Source organism: Lissotriton helveticus, chromosome 3_1, assembly GCF_964261635.1.
Source record: "Lissotriton helveticus chromosome 3_1, aLisHel1.1, whole genome shotgun sequence".
Classification (NCBI taxonomy): Eukaryota; Metazoa; Chordata; class Amphibia; order Caudata; family Salamandridae; genus Lissotriton; species Lissotriton helveticus.
In genome coordinates, this window is record NC_136061.1 from 1,075,544,982 (window position 1) to 1,075,569,364 (window position 24,383).

The 24,383-nt window shown below is 44.6% G+C and overlaps 1 protein-coding gene across 5 annotated transcripts in view; it reads left to right on the top strand.

The window, feature by feature from the left end:
- The window catches only part of COBLL1 (cordon-bleu WH2 repeat protein like 1), a 771,108-nt gene that overhangs the window by 608,784 nt on the left and 137,941 nt on the right, over positions 1-24,383 (top strand). For all 5 annotated transcript variants that reach the window (XM_078681636.1, XM_078681638.1, XM_078681637.1 and 2 more), the window contains one exon: positions 16,840-17,074. In XM_078681636.1, coding sequence (XP_078537762.1) covers positions 16,840-17,074 — 235 coding nt within the window. The remainder of the gene's footprint in view (positions 1-16,839; positions 17,075-24,383) is intronic.

Here is a 24,383-nt window from a genome sequence, read left to right on the forward strand (position 1 = left end):
CTGTTGAAGCTAATTAAGTAACTTTTGCAGGATGGCGCTGGCAGCTTGCCGGCGCCATCGTAAATTACTTCAACAGTGGTGTCTTCTTGAATAAATATGAAGGGCAGGGTTCATTCGGGCACGACGGTCCTGGCACAATTAAATAATTAATCTGCTGCTCTGATCGGTCTCTGACCTTTTATACACACAAGAGGCATGCTCGCATGGACGCCCCGTCCGTTTGGCCCCGCCCACACACTCGAGGTGTGCACCGTCTTCCCGCCATTTACCCACTATGATGGACATTTCACTCAAGGGACCCCTGCGCACTTCGGCGCGATTGCATAGTGACACACACTTGGTCGCTGGAACTAGTTGAAGCGCAAATGCAGTGACTCATTCAGCAGCCCAAAAAAAAAACGTGAGCGTTGGGAGGCTGGGCATCTTTGACTTTTACGAGCGCAACCCCCGTGCTGTTCCTGTGACCAGGGGCTTCTGTCTCTTAATCTGCTGCTCTGATCGGTCTCTGACCTTTTAGACACACAAGAGGCATGTGCGCTCGCGTGGAAGCCCCGTCCGTTTGGCCCCGCCCACACGCTCGAGGAAGCCCCGCCCCCAAATCCGCAAATCCGCTGAATCCGCGGATTTTGCGGATCCACGATCCGTGAATCCGCGAATCGTGGATCCGCAAAATCCGCCCATGCTTAGCAGTGGCCTTAGCACCTGCTTTATACAAAAATCATGTAGGATGGGATGAGGATTCTCCTCCTCACAAAATCCAGTTAAAATCACAACCTACTGCACAAAGGCAGTACCCAATTAAGCAAGAAGCTAAAAAACAAGTAAATGAAATACTAGACCAGCTAGAATACCAGGGGGTGATTGAAACTTGCACCTCGCAAATGAACAATCCTTTGTTTCCGGTCTCCAAACCAGACAATTCATACCGTCTAGTTTTGGATTACCGACACCTTAACACATGTTGCAAAACTTTTGCAGTGCAAAATTCACACAGTGCTGCACTAATGAATAACATAGTGCGCAAAAAATACAAAACTACCTTGGACATCTCCAACGGATTCTTTTGTCAAAACATAGCACCAGAGAGCAGATATTTAACAGCTTTCTCAGTAAATGGCACTCAAAAACAATTCTGTCGGTTAGCCCAGGGGTACAAGAATAGCCCGGGGGTATTCTCAGCGAGAGTAACAGAATTACTACAACAATATGATGATGAAGCATTATCTTATGTCGATGACATTTACTTAACAGATGATGACTTGGAGACTCACTTGAAAAGAGTGAACACCATAATACTTGGGTTCGCTGCAGAGGGTTACAAATTCAACTTCAAAAAGTCCAGAATTGCCCATCTGACGGTCCTATTCTTAGGATATGAGTTATCAAGTGAAGGTAAAAGCCTGGCAGACAATTTCCTAGAGAAATGTGCCGTAATCCAAGCTCCTAAAACACTAAAAAACCTACAGTCAATTCTAGGCTTCCTAAATTTCGGAAGAACTTACATTGCAAATTACGCAGAAAGGGTCAAACCCCTTTACGATCTAATTAAAGCAGATTTTAAAAGATCCAGTTGGACTCAAACACACACAGAAATTTTGAGATCCTTACAAACAGACATGCTAATTAAAACAAAATTAGAAACCCGTGATAATACACGCAACCTTGTGATCCGAGTCATCCCAGGGAGATGCGGATTCACATACCTGACCTCTAATGAGGGAGAAAAGGTACCAATTGCATTCAGATCACACTTGTACACAAAAGCTGAACAGAGATTCAGCAACAAAGGAAAAATTGTTCAAGCAGTTCAAACCGCAATAGCTAGAGAAAAAGACATAGCTGACGGTAGACATATCACAGTCAGAACAGCTGAATCAGCCTTTGAAGCATTAACAACACCGTGTAACTTACCAACAACAACATTGGATCCAGAATGGTTACAATGGGTAAATTCAATAACAACTGACAAAGTATACTACTTCTTTGATCCAGAACTAGAAGAATTAAAAAATCTAAAATATGAAAAAACGTATCCTCTGCCAATCGACATTCTGCCTCTACGACATTACGCCTGTGTAATCTATACAGACGGACATGCTCAACCCTCCGTTTGGGGAGAACATGCATACAATCCCACATGTGAGATCACAAAAGAAGTGTGGCGCGGAGGTAAACTAAGACCTCTATTAACAAAATCACACTCAGTAGAAACTAATTCAGAACTGCAAACTGAAATAATAGCTTTGAAAATGGCGCTAGATAATGCGGATCGCGAATTCCCGACACTTATAGTGTCAGATTCATATTTCTGCGTCAAAGCATATAACAAGGATTTGCAGACATGGATTCAGAACGGTTACAAAGATGACACAGATGCACCAATAAAGCAGAGACTTCTCTGGGAACAAGTAGCTCTTTTGAAGAAAGAACTACCAAAGACTCACGTGACTCACTCACTGAGTCATCAACGTGATGGCGTTCACGTTGTAGGGAATTCATTGGCTGAGACAGCCGCAGCGGCAGCCACTAAATCGGCTCCCGTAGATCGGAAAAAGCGTACATTAAAATACATTGACGGTGAAACATTGCTGGCGGTGAAAACGTCATCAAAAGGCGACTGCTCAGCGTTACCGATCAACTATCCACTCAATTATACATACATAATCGATGCAAACTCCGTCCCTTTTGCTCGAATCCCTGGAGTGGGGGATAGAGTGATTCCAAACATGGACAGGAGAAACTTGTTAATCGCAGACGCACACATGGGCGAGGGTCACAGACACCTTAAATTAAAAGATTCTCTGGAAGATTTACAATCACGGTACTGGTGGCCAGGCATGAGCCTCCATCTTACCATCTTTGTAAAAAACTGCCCAAACTGCAACAGAGATCGCAGTGGGGAGAGAAGCAGTTTAATACCTCGTCGTATCAAGGCAGATAATATTACCAGCAAAAAGAATGGCTTGCGATTAACATATACAGGCTAGTTCCCACTTATAATGTAGATCCACAGCACTCGGCTGACGTCCGGACTATTATACAAGATTTGCGAGTCTAAATGGCATATACGCTAAGAGCATGCTACGTTCGACCATTTTTTTTTCTTTTTCTCAGGCAATCCAGCCTGGGGGGGGAAAGAATGGCCAAATGAGCACAGCCCAGCGGGAATCTTCTCACTTCCTTCCTGAGGGTATGGGATGGTGTAAAGAAAAAACCAAGACAGAAAGCAATCTATAATAGAAAGGATATTAGGTTCGGGAGCTGGGTGGGTCAAACATCTAATAAGTGTCCAACGTAGTCTAAATAACTTGCCAAGAAATTCTCTGAAGGGATTCAGTCCGTACGAATTATTATTCGGAACTAGGATGTTGATCTCTGACCTTGATAGTCAGACTTCAGTGGTAATAGAAAAAAGCTTTGATGTCAAAGACCGTTTGGCTATTTTGCAGGACTTAAACAAAACAAGAAAAGACCTGAGCAACATACAGTTGAAACAACAGCCAACAACCACTGAAGAATCACCACCTGTCCCAGCAAGACCTGTCTGGATTCCAAAAGTCGGGGATCTAGTCAGGGAGAAGATCGCGGTAAAGAAGGAATTTGGGCCTTCTTACAGAAAAGCAGTTCCTGTCTTGTCTGTCAACGGGACAAGATCAGTTGTACTACCGCCACTTGCTGGAAAAAAGGAGAACCGAGTTGTATCCATCGACCTGGTAAAACCACAACATGTGGCCGATAACAAACAGTAGGCCTAGTGGACTCCCAATAAGTAGCAGAACACCAAGGTTTGCTACCAGTACAGAGGTCCTAACAAAGAGGCTCATCACATTCGAAACGCCTACGGAAGAACAACAAGGACTATGCAACAATGCAATAGAACTTAGACCTCTGAAAACCCAAATAAAGACATTTAGCAGAGACACACCAATCTATACTGAAGTACCAAGTGAAAATGCAAGAAACAAAAATCCTGAACCAATTGGAACAATTGACAGAACTGCATCCGGTTACTTCATCAACTTCGATGATTCCTCTGAAGGTTTCAGCGAACAAAAGACACAGCCATCATCAAAATCCTTTAAAGAAAAAGCGAAGGAACTTTTGAAACAACTAAAAGAAACATATCTGATTTCTCCATGGATTGAATTTTGGGTGGGTTTTGGTGCATTTGTCCTCATACTTTGGCTCATCATGGTATTTACTTTGGGACGCTTCATTGAGGGAAAATATGCTAAAATGGACACAGCAAGTCAGAACATCAACTTGGTCCTCAAACCACACACATCTTCACACGTCGAGAAAAGAGAACTTTCTTCAGAACTTTCTTCAGCCAACTTCACAGCAATTCCAATACCTGGTGGGGTAGCCTGGGACAACACTGACTATGAAATTTATGGTCCGGTCGAGATCCTGAAATATCCACACCAAATTAAGATCTCTTTGAGTGACTTTGCAAAACCAAACTCATTTGCTGATGATTGGGACTTTGAAAGTATAAACAATATGATGTCTGACTTAGTAATGTCTGCTAAATTTACAAAACATGATTATTTGCAAGGTTCTACAAATTATGATAGTATGTATTGCTATAACCACTATGGTTACCATTTCTTGCATAAATCTGCACAACCTAGAAATGTTTTAAATTATAATCAATGGGAACATTGTGCTACACCTCCAAAAGGGAGCTCTAGAACCGTTTATGACAAATATTCATACTTTCAAGGTTTTAACACTAGTAATGCTGAAACATTTTATTATAAATTGTCAAACAAGACAGGGACCAAAACCATGATAACCAACACAAAATTGATTTATTCTGATTCATTCTTTGAAAAAATGAATACTTTTGGATTCGATTATTGGGACAAAAATGTTGATTTGAAAAGTGTTTGGGGTACAAAAGAATGGCAAGTACAGGGTATAGAAGCTTTGTTTAGAGCCTGCATGATCCCAGAACAAATGATATTTTTAAATGACACTGTTCAACAAACCACCTGTCTTGGCTTAGCCAAAATCAAAGATTTAAATAACCCGTCTATTCCAAAGCCAACAATGTTTAGCAATAACTCTGATACAGATGAAGAAATAGACATAAACCATATACTTAACCAAAACAGAACACATCCTGATTGGAAACAATGGTTGATCTGGCCCACAGATACAAATAACTGTCAAGATAGATTCCTGAATAAAACACAGGGTTTCAAAATGACCAGGCCAGACCCTAGATATCCCGAAAGACATCACCCAGGGATAATAACAACCTACAGTGTGGGCAAATTATGCCTTCAATGGCTACAGTCTTCCACACTGCCTGAAATTAAGCAACACCTAACTTTACTTACTGATGGTGCTGACTTGCGTGATTTCATAATGGGACCACGCAAACAGCGTCAAAAGCGTTTCATAGCAGCCTCTGTATATGCAGCATACAATGAGGCCTGGAAGGTTACTCAAATTGAAACAGCAGAGAGAATACGTGAAATTGATCGTATTAATTTGGAAAAATCACTTTCTGTAGTGGACAATGGGTTAATGACTCTGTCCTCCAGAATTTTTTCATTGGACAGCATTGTGTCTTCAGCAATCGATATATTATCGCAAGACTTACTGTTATTACAACATGGTCAGTCACAATTGCGTTCTATTGTACAGCTTGGCTGGACGTTACAAAATCTGCGTTCTGGCTATGTGCCTTGGCGTTTAATCAACACAACGTCACTATTCCAAATCTTTAACCTTACTGATAGACAAATCGGTATGGCGCAGAAGGGTGCTGATTATACAATCTTGAGCATTGAAAAACTAGAAAGATTACCGTTGACAATGTCAGAACGACCTGTCAGTGAATGGATAATCCACGGAATCATAAATATTCCAATCTCAACCTTCAGGTTTCAATACTGCCAAAAATATATACAGGCTGGCATGTACGAGAAATTGGGAAAGGGGTACCTTAAAACAACTTGGAACCTGCCCTATTCACATGCATGTGTCAGTAACAAAGGACAGAAAGTGTTTCTTAGTGGCAACAATTGTGCTATGTCGCTAAGCGGCACACTTCTGTGTAACGGTATTAGTTTGCACGGAGCCTGTGAAGGGAATTCATACAATCTTTCATGTCACCAGCAAGGCGCACCTGCAACTGAAATAGAACCATTCTTTCAAAGACTCTATAATGGGAGTTACATTCTTATTGTAGACCGCAGATGTTGTAGTCTTATGCCCGGGACTCCTTATCTCGTCACTACGACGGCGAAGGTCAAGTGCTGTGGACGTTCTTTGTTCCCCAGCTCCTTTCCAGACAGGGAGGCAAGGGCATGGCCCGGTTTGAAAATTACTTCTATTCGAATAGACACTTTAAGCAGAATGAAAACAGTGCTTCTTCAGACGCCTACAAGGCTCACGTCATCTAAAGAAACGTATGATCTACAAGTCGCAAGGACGACTGCAGAGATACATACATTATTATCAACTAATTCCCCCGTACATTTCGCGGAAATCCTGAGCGAAATCTTAAATATTTCTGATACCACTGGGGTCTCAAAGGTATTTAAGACAGTATTTTCGATGGCATTAACACCATTCAAAGCCATACTGGGTATTTTTCCAGATTTCGTCCATTCGATTTTTGGCGGACTTCCCTTGATCCTGGGACTAATTGCAGGAATCCTATTCCTAGTCCTTATTTTTCGTTATGGCAACCCATGTCACAGAACAAACTCTCACGACAATGGAAGATACGATCCTAGCCATTGGATACCGGGACCGGATATCAAAAATCCTGGGACTCTCCCGGCTTAGAGACCTAAACATGACTTGGTTTCTATCATTTCGACCAATGTGGCAAAGGTGTGTTTTACCTGTACTAAGGTGTCTGCTATGCGGAGAAGAATGCGTGTTAGACACCTGTCTGACGCTACAATCGGATGCGCCGGTGGATGCAGATACACTGTTGGTTCCTACCAAGGTTCACGCACTGTGCTGCCCTCAAAGGCTGCCAATTCTGATGACGGCATTCCTGGAATCTTCACCACTACGATTGAAGAGTAGTGAAGTTCAAGATGAAAGCAACATCGAACAGGTACGACCTTCTGTCAGCAATGCTAATCAGAATGTCAATGGAGACAATCATGCGCACGAATGCATGGTTACCCCTATTTCCGACTTAGTGGAACTTTCCCATGAAGCTGTTGACAGTTTTTTCGAAAGCCTGAATGATATGATGTTCTCTCCGGAACAGAAATAGAGACTTTTGAGTAAACTCGCACACGGCGTTCCCTGAATTCGGCCTTCAACTTTTAAAAAAATAAAGTCACATGAACAATTACAATCCAGTTCACGGACAGCAACTTTTTTCAGCAAGCCCTTAAAATATTTTTCTATATATTTTTTCCCCGGGACACTGATCTTCTGCTTAAAGTAAGAAACTATTCCTAGAGAACTAAGATTTCTATTTTTTTAGATACTTTATAGACTTTATATAGACTTTAGCTGCCCGCTGGTATGTTCACAATATATTTTATGTGATGAAATGGTTTCGACTTTTTTTCTGTATAGCCATATTAAGAGCCATTTCATGTGTATTTCTCATATACCAACAAGCAATAATGCATAACAATGCGTGTTTACTTTTGCATTTAATTCATAGCTTAAGTGCATACAATATATATGACTGCAATTTTTCAGTATATTTGAAAATTTCAAAATGCATTTATGTATTTTGGCGTGGTAAGGTATACACTATACTCTATAGTATGTTGTACTATGTTATACTATGCATAGATTAGTAGATATGACCATAGTTAGCGTGGAGTGGGTGTCGTGTATTTCTATAGGTTCTGAATCGATCCCCCTATTCCTGACCCTATTCTGGTTAAACTACCTAGCTAGTTAACTAACAGTCAGCCCATGAGGCAAGAAATCCCCCATGATGCAGATACCGTTATCTGACGCAGTCACACTACGGCACAGGAACGTGTTATCTGATTAGGTCATAACGCTTGAGATCTAATTAGACAAGCGACATTCCTCCAGCCCCTGATAAGGCATACGACGTTCTCATAACAAATCAAACCTATGACAACCTGGATAATCCGTGCGGCCATTGTTTTGATTTCACAGAGAACTTTAGTAAAGAATGTGCTAACGAGCAAGTCGTATGACATCTTTATTGACGTACCTATGTCCATCCTTACGTCAATCCCGGCACCTTTAAGGTATAAATATTGCCGACCTTGCCCTATGCAAAACACACGCGTGGTGACAAGACGGAGCAGCCATACTTGCCGAAGCCGAGAGCAGAAGCAGACCCCGCAGGCAGCAGCCCCGCCTTCCTGACGCGCTGAGAGACGCGCTGCTATCTCAAGCCGAGAGACCCAGCACCGGCGCTTCTGGGCAGCCCTCGCAGGCAGCCTGGAATATCGAGAGCAGAGAAAGAGATACCATTCCTCATTCATCCTAAATTCCAGGTACAGAACTGAATAACCCCTCCTAGAGAATTCTTTAGTTATTCACTTGGCAAAAACAAACTTAACTTAAACTGTAACTTTCTATTCCCACCCACGCATTAGACTTAGGTCAGGTACACGGGGTAGGCGTATTTAGAAACACCAGTTGAGTACGTTTAGTCAAATGTATATGTGTATGTAAATATATTTTAATCATTTTAAAACATCATATGGCTCAGAAACCATATCAATGTTTTTACAGTATTATTTTATACTATTGCTTCTAATGTATGCACTTTACTTAACTATAAGTATTGCAATAATATCGATCCATTTCTCTTGTACGAGAAAAGAGACTGATCAATAAATAACACCTTTTATTGAACACGCCCGTCTCTTCCTTTTCTCTACATTCTGATGAGACTAAGAATGCACGTACTGACTGAGTAAAATAATTGCCTTGTGCTCACACGACTCTCGAGATTGACTCTTGATTAGGGGAGAGCAAAGTTGTCATGTTCTATGGTTGTCAGAAACTAAATCCCTTCTTGTCTAATCAGGGGAGTTAATCCTTCCTTGAACATTCGAGAAAGTTTCTAGCGAACTCTGAGCTTAGCTGGCAAACCCAAAAATTAAGTCTAGTATCGACAGTAGTAGACCTAGTTAACGTCTGGCCTAGGCCTTTACTGCTGTAGGTACTATTCCAATGCGCAGAGCCTATTGGGAAAATAGGAGCTACACTACAAAATCTGGGTTGCAGCCAAAGATGGCCCTGCCATTCCAGGTTTCCATATGGTCGAGCCACCATCTAATTTCTCTGCGTACTTCCTCTGTGAGAGGAACTTGATCCGAGTACTGAAGCCCTCTGCGGAGGTGTGACGCCTTTAGGCGTTCAAGTGCTCTGTAATGGAGCGGCCCCGGGAACATCGCCTGGATGGATGAGGACAAGAGACCCACCACCCTCGCTACCTGGCGAAGCGACGTGGAAGGGCGGGCCAAGGTACGTCGAAGCTCCCTTCGGATCTTGACTATCTTTCTTGGTGGAATGCTCAAGGTCCGAGCCACCGAATCGATAGTGAATCCCAGGAAGGTCACTTGACGGGCAGGGACTAGAAGGGATTTTCTTGTAGTTGATGACAAATCCCAGTTCTTGTAACAAGTCTGTTGTGTCTTTGAGACAATCTGCCAACCGCTCTGGGCATTGTTCCAGCAACAAAATATCGTCCAAATAGACGATGAGGCGCAGGCCTTTCCCTCGTAGCGTTTCCACTACCGGCTTGAGGACCTTCGTGAAGCACCACTGTGCTGATGAGAGGCCAAAGGGAAGGGTCGCAAACTCGTACACCTAATCCCTCCACACAAACTGCAGGAATCGCCTGTGAGGGGGAAACACGGGCACCGTACGGTACGCTTCCTTCAGATCCAGGCATACCATCCAATCCCCAGGTTGAAGAAGGTCGCGCAAAAGATGGATTCCCTCCATCTTGAAGTGGCGGCAGACCAACCACTGGTTGAACTCCTTGAGATTCATGACGGGGCCCTAGCCGCCATCCGTCTTATCCACTTTGTCTATGATAGTGGCAGTGTCCCGTGCGAAAAGCAGCAGCCGGGGTCAGTGTTTTGCACAGGGAATCTGTAAAACTCTATCTGGAAACCCCTTACAGTCTGCAACACTCAGGCGTCTGAGGTAATGGACTTCCAATTGCTCTCGAAAAGAGCCAAACCCCCCCCCCCCGCTCCCCCCCCCACTCCGAATTATGAAAGAGGGAAGGCACTCACCGGAACCGGCCATCGGCTGGCAGCATCCTCTGCCACCTCGTCCTCTGAAACCCCGGCGGGACTGGAAGAACTCCTGCCGTCGTGGATCCGCTGACTTCTTTCCGCTTCTCTGAGGGCCTTGTGTGTAGAACTTGCCGGCCGAGCGGCCCCTGCACGGCCTGTGCTGACAAAAACACGCGGGCGGAACACCTTCTTGATTGAAGTCTGTGCCTTGTCCAACGACGTAAATGTCGAAACAAATTTTGTCAGTTCCTTTATGAAAGGATCCCTGAACAGGCCACCATCCGCTATGGTGCCCGCCTCTCAAGAGGCTAAGTCCCCTAACTTGGGGTCCACCTTGAGCAAGAAGGAGCGGCACCTCTCTGTAGAGAGAGAGCGCAGTTGGCATTTCCTAAGAAAACGATCGCCCTCTGGGCCCAATTAGAGATGCGCTCAGGGGACAAGGCCAATCCCGAAGCCTTGGCCTCTTCATCGAACTCCAGAATTTTCGTGAGAGGCCCAATTAAGTCGAGGAGCTTGTCCTGGTAATTTTTCCAGGATCTGTCGATACCCTTTTTGGGATCCCGAATGTATTTCTGAAGAAAGGTCGCCATTTTCTGGTTGACCTCTGGAGTTGTGGCCACCTTCCCTGGCGAAGCCGGTCTAGGGCACTCAGCCCTAAAGCAGACCCTAACCTCCTTTTCGAGAGGCTTACGGAGCAGACTCACCACAAACGCAGACACCTTCGGTGACGGAAGCCAGGCAGACGATCTGGGGTGTACTAGGTACTCGGGGACCAGCATGTCCGCAGGTCCTTCAGGTTGAGCCGAAGGCTCCGATGGGGGAGCGCTGGGATACCAGGAGGACGGTCCTGCCTCGTCCAGGGAATCCCCCCTCAGAATCTTCATCCCCTTCACCGACAAGATGCGGCTCCTCCGGGGTTTTTGGGGGCAAATCGTGCTCCAAACGCTGCGTCTTTACCAGGGATGCCGTCTTCAGATGCTCAAATGCCCCTTGTTCAGGTTCTTTGGCCAGCTTCCGCTTCTCAGCACGCTGCGACTGCTCCGTCTGGATTGCGTAAGCATATTTCATAATGCGTCTTGCAAAGGGCCCAATTGCCGCCTCTACGGCCTTATGAATGGATGTGTCGACCGCATCGCAAAATTCAGCATCCAGAGGAATGACTTGGATGGTCTCCTCCTCTGAATACTCAGCCTCCATCGTTTGGTAGAGTAGTACAGTCACAGGTAAGCTTTAACCCTTTTTTATAGCGCCCAGAAGGCAGGCTTTTAATGCGCGAAGCTCTGAATTTTGTGCCACCCGGCGGCTGGTCAGATAAAGGGGGCGACTCACCCCACACTTTCCAGGGTGTCAAGTCTGGGCCTGCCCCCGCCACAGCAAGTGAGCCTTGAAATCGGAATTGCCCACAAGAAAAATGCCTCACCGCAAAGAGTCTGACCCCTAAGGGGGTCCTGCTGTGTAGATGTCTGCAAATTACTCAACCTGAAAGCAGGCGTTCTGGTCCCAGACACTGCTGCCGCGTTGCCCTGATGCATCCATTTGAAAAACTCGTGGGTGCCCTAGAACTCTCTGGTCCTCACCAGAAGCTTTACACGGACAAGCGAGACGATCCTACCCCCCCCCCCTCCAGAGCAAACATACGCTCGTTTATGAGGCAGTGAGGAAAGCAAACTGTCCCAAAGCAGAAGCCCTGCTAAAGTCCCACGTGAAATACACATGAAATAACAGATTCTTAACCACAAGAAATCTTATGCTCAAATATCACATCAATCCGCTCATAAATAAAACCGAAACACTTCAAACATGGGAGAAGTATAGAAAGTGAACTTAACTGCGTGGCAGCAGGAAAGAAAGAGGAGGTGACCCAGGAAGCACACGCCTTCGGGGATGACTGGGCATGCTGATTGGTGGACATTATGGACTGCCCAGAGCACCTTGGGAGTGCTAGTTTTTTTGTTATATGTTTAAGTTGAACACTGCTGGCTGTAGGAATAAAGGAAGTTACAGCATAATCCTCGCCTCCGGTCCTGCTATAGAATTAGGCTTGAACATAAAATTGTAACAGTACTAGAGAGCAGCGCGCAATTTGTGAAAGAATACGAGCTTGTCCCCAAGGCTCTGTTCAGAAGCGGCTGGCGCTATTAAATCTTGGCATTCCAAATACCAAGTCTACTTTGTCTTGAGTCCATTCATTCCACTATCAGACACTCCCTATCCCTTTATCTTACATAGGTTTTCTCCCTTTTTGACTTTTTTCCCGTCTTTCTCTGGACCTATTTCTTTCCCGTGTTTGGTTTCCCTCTCTTGTTCTCGGCCAATGTCTGGTGAGGAAAAATAAGTTCTGGTCCCCACAAATGAGTGCCGGCGGGCCCCAGTGGGTCAAATTAAGCACTACTTGAGAGCACAGTTACTTAAAAAATATTTCTTTATATTAACATTTTTACACTTTGAGGCACCAGAAGATAGAGATATGTCCAGAGAAGGTGGTTTTGGGTCAAAGACCAAATCACACAGTATGAATGATCAAAGCCATGGCACCTGTGCTTCCACTTCTGGCATTTATTACCTTGAGAATGCTTTTTGCTCTTGAGTACTAGATGACAAGACATAATTCTGTAATACAGGGTCGCCTGTTGACTATAGTTATCGAAGGCAGCATCAAATCCTGTTTTATGCCTACTTGATTATAAATATTGACTTCAAAGCTTTCAATTCGTAATCGTCATAAAACAATCACTCAAGTGGTCTTCTGTTTCTTTCTTTTATTCCATAATGATGTAGTTGGTATGTAAAGATCCCTCTTGGATTGTTGCTTATGTAGACTGCAACACCCCCCCTTTACAAACCCCTAAATCATCTTCCGTCACCTAAAAGAAAGTAGCAAAGACCTGGATTGCTTGCGTGTAGACTCCTGAATTACCACACTTTCTATAAGCTTTGCTATTGCTAACTATATTTCCTTCGACTTCTTCCTCCAATAAAGTTGACTGAAATATAAACACTATCCTGAAGAGCAGTTGCACAGCATAGTGCTGCACATTTACTTGTATTGTTTCTGTTGAGTAAGAGCTAGTTCTGCTTTTGCCAACTGTGGCTCCTGTCGCTGTGCCTCCTATGTATGGAGGACGTCTTCCAGTAGTGTCCTCCATCGGACCGAGTTTGAAAGGGTTTTTTTTTACATTTCCCAGAGCTTGTTTCCAGATGTGCGCTTTCCAGCTCTGTGTGGATGGAATTTATGCTGTTTTTGATTTGAACGTATCGGAAGGATTAATTTGGAATTTTTCACACAACCTCTATTCATTTTAGGTGCGCGCATTTGTATGTTGGACTTGGGCCAGAGGAAAGTCTTCATTCCGTTTTCCCCACCGGTAGAGTTTCTGTGACTCTTAAGTTTTACTGTACACTGGCCCTTCTGTTAATTGAGAGCAACAAGAGGTCTATTCATATTTTCAGCCTAACTTGTCCGAATTTTAGTTTTGAATAGGTCTAGTCTAGCACATACTGAGCTCACAGTAGAGTAAATTTTAATGGCAAACTTCTAAGCATAAGTAGAAACGAAAGCACCCTGCCTTAATTCCGTCGGACTTTTATGAACAAATATTCTACCTCAACTTTGATAAAGTAATATTGATTATAAAACATATTGATACAATGCAGATGTATTTTAGTTGCATTTATTAGTTCTTAATTGTTGTGGGGACTTATGACTCCAAAAAATGGTTTCACACTGACCACAATACACCCATGAGAATCAATTTTTGGAAGGTACAGTTTTGAGATATTTTATTGTTTCACTCAACCCACTGATACTGCCATATATGCAAAGAATATATTGGCATACAAACTGTTGTATATTGAGGTAGGACGATGTTTTGGCTGTCTTTCACTCCCATTCTTCACATTGCCTAATTAGGTTAGAAAGAAGCCTTCTCGATTTGTCTACTAATTAAATAGCTATGAACACTACATAGGCATAATTGTCAGTTAATGCACCATGCTTTCTAAGTCAATTCCCGCTCATACTACTTGCAGACTTCACCAGCCTCCAGCCGATACTATATATACAGGGCTTGATCCACAATGTTAAATTACACTTTTTAATAAGTTTACACTTTTGAGTACTTTTAGTAGTTTTTTTGTATTCACAAACTCCGAGTGTAAGTTACTACTAAAAACAAAACAAACAAAAAAACACTAGTTGGTCCAGCACTACACTTGGCCAACCACTGGTACTGCAATACCCTCGCATAGAAAATAATGGGAGGTCACAGAACCAATGGTGCAAAAGTGTAAGTTACTACAAAAGTGTAATTTACGAATACCTAAATGTACTAAACTTACTAAATCGTGCAGTTTGTGAATCATGCCCTGAGTGTGTAATTTTTGTAAAAGTTTTTGGTTTGTTTACCTTTACCATGAAACACTGTCCAGGGCTTAACTGGTAAACCATATAAGACACATTTAAGGTCCCAGACCATATAAACTGACCTTAACTCAATAAAACATACTGAAACTGGGCCTCTACTGTGAGCATGATACTCATGAAGTTCAAACCTATACTAATTATTTTGACCATCACCTTTCATCTTGTGCACACACAGTAGATGTCGGTGTGGTGCACATTATACAAAAAGCACATCTTTCTACTACGCTCGGGGTATCACCACTACACTCTTATGTTGAGCACTCACAGCAGTAGTTGTCAGCTCGCACCTAACTCCCACCCTCCGTTGTCTGTTTGCCCATCCCTCCCACCCTCCGTTGTCGTCAGCTTGCCCCTCCCTCCCTCCCACCCTCCGTTGTCGTCTGCTTGCCCCTCCCATCCTCCGTTGTCATCTGCTTGCCCCTCCCTCCCTCCCACCCTCCGTTGTCGTCTGCCTGCCCCTCCCTCCCACCCTCTGTTGTCGCCTGCCTGCCCCTCCCTCCCACCCTCTGTTGTTGTCTGCCTGCCCCTCCCTCCCCCCATCCTTTGCGTCTGCTTGCCCCTCCCTCCCACCCTCCACTGTCTGCTTGCCCCTCCCTCCCACCCTACATTGTCGTCTGCTTGCCCCTCCCTCCCACCCTCCGTTGTCTGCTTGCCCCTCCCTCCCACCCTCCATTGTCTGCTTGCCCCTCCCTCCCACCCTCCGTTGTCTGCTTGCCCCTCCCTCCCACCCTCCGTTGTCTGCCTGCCCCTCCCTCCCACCCTCCGTTGTCGTCTGCCTGCCCCTCCCTCCCACTCTCCGTTGTCATCTGCCTGCCCCTCCCTCCCCCCTCCTGTTGTCATCAGCATGTCTCCCCAGCACCTTGGTGGTGCCCCCTGACTCCCCCCCACTTTGTGTTGTGTCCCGCCTTCTTTCGCAGTGAACCTAAAAAAACTCTATAATTTGTCCAGTGTTGAACACGTCCTACCGCTTTGTTCCTACCAACTCTCTGTCCATGTTGCTCCATCACACTCCCTCCCTCAGTGTTGCTGCTCCATCTCACTCCCTCCCTCAGTGTTGCTTCTCTCCCACGTTTTTCTCACAGAAATGAAGACTACTGTTAGGATGGATGTTTGACTGATGAGAACGGCTGACTTATGATCTTTCAGCTTGTCTGACGGAATAATCTTTAGGGTTCCAAATTTTGTTTTCCCAAGTGACTGTAATCATAGGTGAATTAGCTTCTATCTCCTGTAAGACAACCCTGTGATTTGACCAATCCGTTCCTTTGTCATATCCTTTCCGATGAGAAAGTAGCATTTCCCGGCCGTGATTATGGAGTGTATTTTATGCTGGTCAGCCTTTTAACCTCCACTTTCCTCCTGTAACTCCACCGCCTTTACATCTAGTTCACCTACAAATCAATCGTTAAAAGGTGATCATTTGTATTAGATGTATTGTGTGGGACATTATGCATTTCAGCAGGTCAATGCAAATGTCCTCATTCTTCACTGGCAGAAGCTAAACTATGGCCGCTATAAATCTTTCCACCAGAGAATAAAGCGATTTTTACCATTAGTTGTTGAAAGGTATATTGATATATAAATTACTTTTCAATACATTCTCGAGGTTGGAATAGGAAATGCATTTTTCCATGAGTGAAATTGTAAATATTTCCATGTTATTAATTTGTTGAATATGGGATCATAACTCTCAGGTGTGCTTGAAATGATTCGTTTTAGGAGTCTTTTTTTTTTTAATTGGAGAAAGGAGTTTAAAATTGTTTTGCCAGATCGCATTGTGATTAATTCAATCCACAAGCAGTCATCATTTTGACCACTTTATATTCTACTCGTTCTTCTAGAAGCCAGCTGTTTTGCATCTATTCTGCCTAAATTCTGTGATAGGTTCATATGACAACTTATGCAATTTATTTACTTTACATTACTCGTGCCACACTTATAGCAAGAGCTCCAGGCCCACAGGGTCCTGATTATAAGCCTACATCTTATGTCAATGAATGTGATAAGAAAAGTGCCCCTCTCTAAGTAATAGATTTGTTTGGTTCTAAAATCATCAGTCCTTTTGTACCCTGGACTACCTAAACCACAAATATTTGCGTTTGACTTGGTTGCTACATACAGACCTTGAATCGCTCATTTTCCTTCAACATTCACATTTGTTTTTTTGCTAACCCGTGGTAGGTGGAGCCATCTTTGACTATAGCCTGGAAGGAATTGATGAAAAGGAGGAGTCCAACACATACCTCAAAGCAAATGAAGCAACAATGCCTGAGACTTCAGATGTTGCAGGTTCTGCTAAATCTTCTGAGATGCAGTCCAGTACTGGAAAAGGGGACATTGCTACCGAGTCCCAAGGTATTACACCAGCGAGCGTGAAGAGCTCAGAAGAAAAGCAAGAAGCGTTGAATGCTGATAGGTAAGAAGTTAAATGGATTTTAAAACTATATCAATGTGAGAATAAATATATATAATAGTTAATATATCAGCTGGGAAAACTTTAAAATTCAACCCAGCGGGAGGCACTTTTGAGTGATGTTTAAATCTCCTTCAAGAGCCTGATGTGAAAATTCTACTTTGGAGGATTCCCACATCTTCCATAGGCTTGCACTGTATATTCTAAAGGGTGCACTGCTCTGTTCTATATGGGATGTACCTTTAGCTGGGTGCTCCGGGCACAAACTGGGTCAGTGTGCCATATTAAAATTAATGTGCTGCCCCCACAGCAGCTGTGAACCTCCACCTGGCCTAGTGCAGATAATTTGTAAAAGGAAGACCAGTTGTGGAAGCCATTAGCTTGCCTTTCACTTTGCAGGTGGCAATATGGTGTGCCTTTTTAAGGAGGACAGAGATCCCCGTTACAAGCGGGTGCAGTGAGTGATGGCACCTGCCTGCAGGGGAATATCTAAAGGATTCATTTGGACCCCCTATGTCTGGTACAGGAGGCATGCCCAGACTGTGCGCCACTTCATATGATGTGCCTCCAGTCAACCTCTTTGCCTTTGCACCCACATCTGTAATGCGGCGTGGGTGCAGAAACAAATTGCTCCTGCATATGCATGGATTCCCCTAGGATCACTTCGGTGACTACATGTATGTGTTACAGAAGGGGCATCTGAAGTGCCTTTTGTGATACCAAAGTGCCCTCAGAACACAGAAAGTGTGCACACATGGCTGTTGTTTCCTAGGGCAGTTGTACTATACTTTTTATGTTGCGGCAGAGCATAATGTGACACAGAATGTGGGCATTTTGGCATGAATTAAGCAATGGTGTTTAATGAAAAGTAAATGGATGTATTCTTAGTACTGTCTTAATTGTCTTCCCAATAAAGTCTCCAAATGCCTCTCTTTTGAGCGTATCGAGTTAATCAAGCATTGGTTAAGCTAATAAGTCTCCGGTGTTCAGCGAGCAACGCAATCAGCTTTTCCACTGCCTGACTAGCCTTGTTAAAAATATAGAAAGCAATCAAAATATGATTGTAAGTAGCTTCAAAGAACTGCTTTCTCAATGTCTCTAGTGCAAATTAATTTTGACTCTATGTATCAACTTATTTCCTGTTCAGTTTCTAATGTTGCCTACACCAAATTTTGCACTTCCCAGTCTGCAAGTCTGTTCTGCTCACACGGGCTGTCTTCATTACTTTAATTGGCACCTGGTCTTCAGCACTCCATTCTGCATGAATTTATAATCTATCTATATGCAAGAAAGACTACAGGTGCGGGGAGGCAGCACTCGGACACCTCTAACCACTTTAAACTTAAACAAATTTGATTATATTCCTGACCGCAACTGTAAGATCAGGATAGTATGCACAGCATATAATTTGCATCAGCACATGCTGCAAACTATGCCTCTTATTATATCAGCACCACATACCAGCAGTAGCTAGTAGGACCTTACAATGTGATCCCAGTAGATCCACACATGCCTGAACCCTGCCTGATCGAGACCGACCAATGTTGATTTCATTTCTGTGTTTTATATCATAAATAGGCATACATTTGAAATATAGATGCTGCAATTTGAAGAAATGCAGAATGCACATAATTCTCAGAATTTCTCCAAACAGCTACCACTATAGACCATTTTATCTCTTGCGTTTTTAGCTAATGCTCTTACCCACTGCTCCTCCTCTTCTTACCACTTTGCCATAGCTCATGTACTCTATTGGTATTAGTTTCAGAGGCTGCTTTTTCCTTTACCCATCATTACACCCTTGCATTATTTTACCTCCTCTTCTGCCGATATCACCCATTCTGCCACCTCCTTTTTTCTGTGAGTTCCGGGAGTGCTTCTTATGTCCCTGATTCCCCGTTCGTCCACTGCATTTGTAGTCCACCCCATTCCTTCTACATGCCCTCATTTTGCTTTTTGCTCTTTCCCAAATTTCACTCTCACCTCTTGGCCACAGTATTTTATTTGTGTGGGTGAAGTAGGTTTCCACTTTTTCCTTTCTGTCCCTGTAGGAAGCTGGCTCTTTATGTGATATAACAAAAAACTAATATACTGTGTAAATACGTCAGGGGTTCCCATGAGTGGATATGGGCTTGCTATAGCAATCCCAAAGTGCTCTGTTAGGTCGTAGTGTGGTTGAGCTGTTTTAGGCTTAACGCAGAGGAGTGCAAGATATCTGAAAATAAACACAATGGTCAATAAATGAGACACATGACTTAAAAAGGAGATCCACACCAATTTTTAAAAATAGCTAGTATCTTCATATATATGTTTAGGCATAAGAATCGTTCAGGTAAGTAAGTTTTCAAAAGGTCGAATTCTGCAATTTTCACGTATGTGACAAAAATCATATGCAGTTTATCAGTTCTTGTCAGTCACCTATGGTGCTCTTCTCCAGGAGTTAAGGTGAGTTGGCAAGGTCCAAGGCAGCACCAGCAGCACATCACCAGCGGCACCAGGGCGGCCAGGTGCCGATTTGTCAAACAGCTTTGGGTGCCCCATGTTATCCAATGGAGAATGGTTGTGCTAGAAAGAGTCAGCAGGAAGTGACAGTGTGACCAGTCTGGTGAAACCAACGGGTAGCTTTGGTTGTTGGGATTTTGGGGGACATGGTGACACCTTTATTCCTCTTCCAGGTGCACAGGGTCTTTGGGGTATTTGGCTTCTTCGTCCGGCAACTCTCTGGGTTGAGGGGGGCTGCCAACAGAGGTTGCATACGATGTCGAGGAGGCGACCAGGAGTCACTCCACAGTGGAATCAATGCCTTTAGGGCTTGGGAACCGTGCTAACACTCACTTGGACACAGGCTGGGTGCTCAGGTGCTGTAGGTTTTAATGGAGTCTGGTTTTGGCGGGGCCTGAGTCCTCTTGGTCCTTCTTTGGTTGGACGCAGGGTACAGTTCCACTGTCCCTAGGTAGGCCTTGATTCCTTGTTGAAGTATGGCTGGTCTTCCGGGCTTTGGGAACAAAGCAGCTGCAGGACAAGTCGTTGTCTTGTGCAATTGGTAAAGTCAGCAGGCAGGACGGCAGTGTTGGCTCCAAGTCAGTTGCTGAGTCTTCTGTTCTTCATGTGCAACTCTTCTCGCCCATCTTCTTTCTTCAGGTCATCAGGATCTGTTCTTCTGGTGCCAGGGGCTCCCATAAATACTAAATCTAGGGGCGTTAGGGGAGTGTAGGGTAGCAGCAAATGAGCTACTGACCTTTGGGGTCAATATGCCCCCTGAATGGCCACCTCCTCTTGAAAGTGGGAATAACCTTGTTCCAGAATTCTTAAGTATGCCATCACAAAGATGGCTAATAGCCCACCTTAGTACCACCCCTAGGCTGGAGGGGCAAGCCTACCTGACTAGCTAATTTTCCCACCTCTCCAGGTGCCAAGTGGACCCTGGACAAAAGGGAGGGGCTTCCCTCCTGTGAGGGGAGCCAGACTCACATTTCATCGGTGGCAGCTCTTTGAAGCTTGCTGGCCGTGGGAGGCTATTCAGCAGATCATCCTGTGACAGGGGGTGTTACACCCTCTTCCAGGACAGGCTTTTGTTCTGGGCCTCCTTAGAGCAGAGTTAACTTATTTTTTACCCTTTAGACGAAGTATATAACTTATTTCCAGCGATTCATTAACTTTCCAATGAGACATATTGAGCTTTCTCCATCTTTACCTTTAGTTAACGATTGTACGTTTGGATTCTTCACATTGGTGTTCACCAATGTGTTGAATCTTCAGGCTGACACATTGGTTGTATTTAATATTTTAGCACTAACAATCAGCCATAGTTTCTGGGAACTCTGTATGTGCGCAGTATTGGGTTTACTCCACTCATTGCACTACCCAAGAGTCTCGCACACCTGTGTAAGGCCACCTTTCACTGACAAGGAGATTTGAAAAGTCATGTCTTCGTTATCCACCTAGGGTCAGCCCACCAATAGTTTTTCGATACCATAGCTCTTGCACCATGTCACTCCGTTAAGCCACAAACAAATTGAAGTATGCAGTTTGGAAAAGAGCTGCCCCTGGATTCATAGTGTTTAAACATCTAGTGGCCTAATCGCAAACTGCATTTTGTAGTACTTAAAGTAGTACTATAGTTGTACTGTAGCTAAATGCTATTCACAAACTTGAGTGTGGAGACCTCCTGCCTTATCTTTTCTTTGCAGAAATTTCAGCCAGTGTGGCAGAGATCTCCGCACACATAGGTAAATATATGTTTAGTAAATGTGGGATGGACCAGGCGTGTGGCTGGGAAATGGAGATTACTTACTACTAAATGGGAGTGGTTTACAAAGGGATGAGGAGGGTATTAATAAACATTAACTTATTTACAAAAATACACTTTAAATTTGTTTTTTACGTTAAAAACAACTTGTAGTTCCATTGAATTAGTTAAACATCAAAATGCTAATGAGAGGATTTATTTTGTTTAAAAAAGTAATATTTTTGCAGTGTGAATCTTTTCTGGATACACATGTGCATTATTCCGCCATCTAGTGGTTGGGTCCGGAATTGTTGTATTTGTCCTTTTGTTTCTTTTTCTGGTTAGTGGGCGTTGACATACCGCAGTTTGGTGTCCTCATGTGACGTTGACGTTCGTCCTCGGGGAGCTCCCAACTTTGGTTGTTATCTTCAGATTCTTTAGGACTAATTTTCTTTACAAAATGTATATTTATAAACAAATATATATTTAAATTATTTAATAAACAGATTGTAAAGTGTAAACATGCTCAAACATTTTACTTTATCAGTTGTATGGTAAAAATAATTCATTCATTTTCTACCTTCATATTGTACATTCAAATATTTTAGAAAAATTGTTAAAATCTATTAATTTCACCTATCACTATGGTGGCAGAGATATCTAGCTTTGTGTGAAAAGTTACTAGTAGTAACTTTACACTCATCAGTCTTAGATGTCTCCACTGCTGGACTACTGGGGTGGAGACTTATAAATATACACTTGCTTGTCAGTTTGCAGTGCCCACAAGAGTGGGTGAGTATGCTGAGAGTGTCTTTTAGGGAGCACGTAATTACTTCTAATTGGTTGAATTTACAAGGATTTTAATGAATTTTATCAAGTTCATAATACTTATTTATTTATAATTTATTTCTTTTATCTTTTTTACATTGCGATTATGTTACCTGAAGGTGTCCAAATAGGACCAAACAAGACGGGTATGAGAGCCATATGTTATTATGCATGGAAAGTATGCAGTAGTCTGGCAAGAATTTTTGAAGTGCTGAACAAGACCTTTGAATCGTAGAGGCTTACATACCAGTCGAAACATGTTGCCAATAATATGTTAATAGATGATTCATTGCATTTCATTAGATATCCACCAAAACTATTTTTAATCATATCGAGGGTAACTGTTAACAAGGGGAAGTCCTAGGGTATACACTAACCTATTTTTCTTTTCTACCTGGATACCTGCAATAGTCAAGATGAAAATGATCTAAGAACTCCTGGAGCAGTTGACTTCTCTGGAGTCTTATTTACCCACTCTGGTGTGGTGAGGTTGCCCATGATGAATCATGCCACAATAAATTGCGGGTGAAGTAACCTCTTTGATATCTTTCGGATCCCTTCAGGTTACACATGCAGAGGACTCTTACGACACAACAAACTTTAGTGTAGGTTGATTTCCACGCTTGAGCAACATTTGTGAAACTGTCAGTGATTTGGGAAGATGTGCTTTGGTGTCCCCCCTCGTCCTCTCTTTTGTTGAACATACGTATCTGAAAGAGACGTTAGTGATAGATTCCTTTCCTTAGAATATCCCCAGTCGTCAGGCTGGTTCCGGAATTTTTTTCTGCTTAGCAAGTACCTCTCCTTGCCAGTAGGTGGCGTCCTGCAGCTCCACGTCCGTCACTGGCTCCGTAGGCGCCGAGATGATGTCACGGAGAGTACTTAGGCGCCACCCATGCACGCTGACGTCAGTTATTACTTTTTCCGCGCCGAAAGCGCAGATCCGGAATGAGCACGTACCTCGGTCTTTTTTTGACCCACTTTTTTTTAGACTTTTGTCTCCTTTTCTTGTCTCTTGGTGCATGCAGGGATGCCCGGCTTCAAGTCGTGCTGGTCGTGCCACCGTTATATGTCGGTGGCGGACCCCCATGATGTCTGCCTCTACTGCCTGGAGCATGACCATGACCGTGAGTCCTGGGATTGTCGGGACTGCCGTGTCATGGCCCAGAAGGCCTTACGGGAGCGGCGCCGGAAGTTGCTGGAGGTCAAGCACTCCTCTCACCACCGCTCCGGGTCTAGGGGCCGTTTGCGGGACCGCTCATGGGACTGGAACCGTTGCTCCTCGGACTCTAAGTCTTCCCCTTCAGATTCCTGTAAGCAACGCCATAAAAAGAAGTCGAAGAAGCTCGTTCGCTCTCCAACGTCCCCCTGTCACTCCCTGGAGGCGGACTAGGGGGACAGGGGCTCCGGAGCGCCCCTGCGGCTCCTCCGGAACCTGGGAGTCCCGCGACCTACCTGCTATACCCGTATCCGTTGGCGACTCCCAAACAGGTGCAAGAGTTCCTTGCTGCCTGGGACTGTCTTTACAGACCCCGGGCTCCCGCCGGCGCACCTTCGGGCCCCGCGGTCCCGTGTCCAGATCCTGTTGGCGCGGCGGCACCGCCTCTGGCGTCAGCACCGGAGCCACTGGATCCAGCACCCTCGGCTCCGGTGCCACAAGGTGCAGCGCCGCTGGCTCCGGCCCCGGCGCCGCCCTTGGCTCCCGTCCCAGCACCGCCCCTGGCTCTGCCACAGGCACCGCACTGGGTGCCATTTATCCCACCACTAACCCGGTTCCCGGACCATTTTGTTCCGGCCTGGAATCCACGTTGGGATGCGGCCCTGTCTGGTGCCGCTTCCAGCACCGCTGACCCCATCTTCGGGTCCGGCCCTGCCGCCGCGGCTGGCTCCTTCTACCCCAGAGCCAGACGAGGACTGAGACGACTCCAAGGACCCCCTTGTGCGGCAGTGTGACTCCGAGCAAGATTGGGTGGATGACCTTCAAGATGCAGGTGAACTTGATGTGTCTTCTGACCCGGGATTTGCTTCGCCTCCGCCTACTATGGAGGAAGACGCTTCTTATACTATGGTGTTGTGGCGCTCTGCAGAGGCTCTCCATCTCGACCTCCCTATGGTGGCCCTTCAGATCAACCTCCTTACGGAGGTGCTCCAGACGGCGTCTTCGTCGTCGGAGCCGCTGCTCCCATTCAATGAGGCCCTTACTGAAGTCCTCTTGGGTACTTGGTTGCTGCTGGCCTCGGGGGCACCGGTGGATAA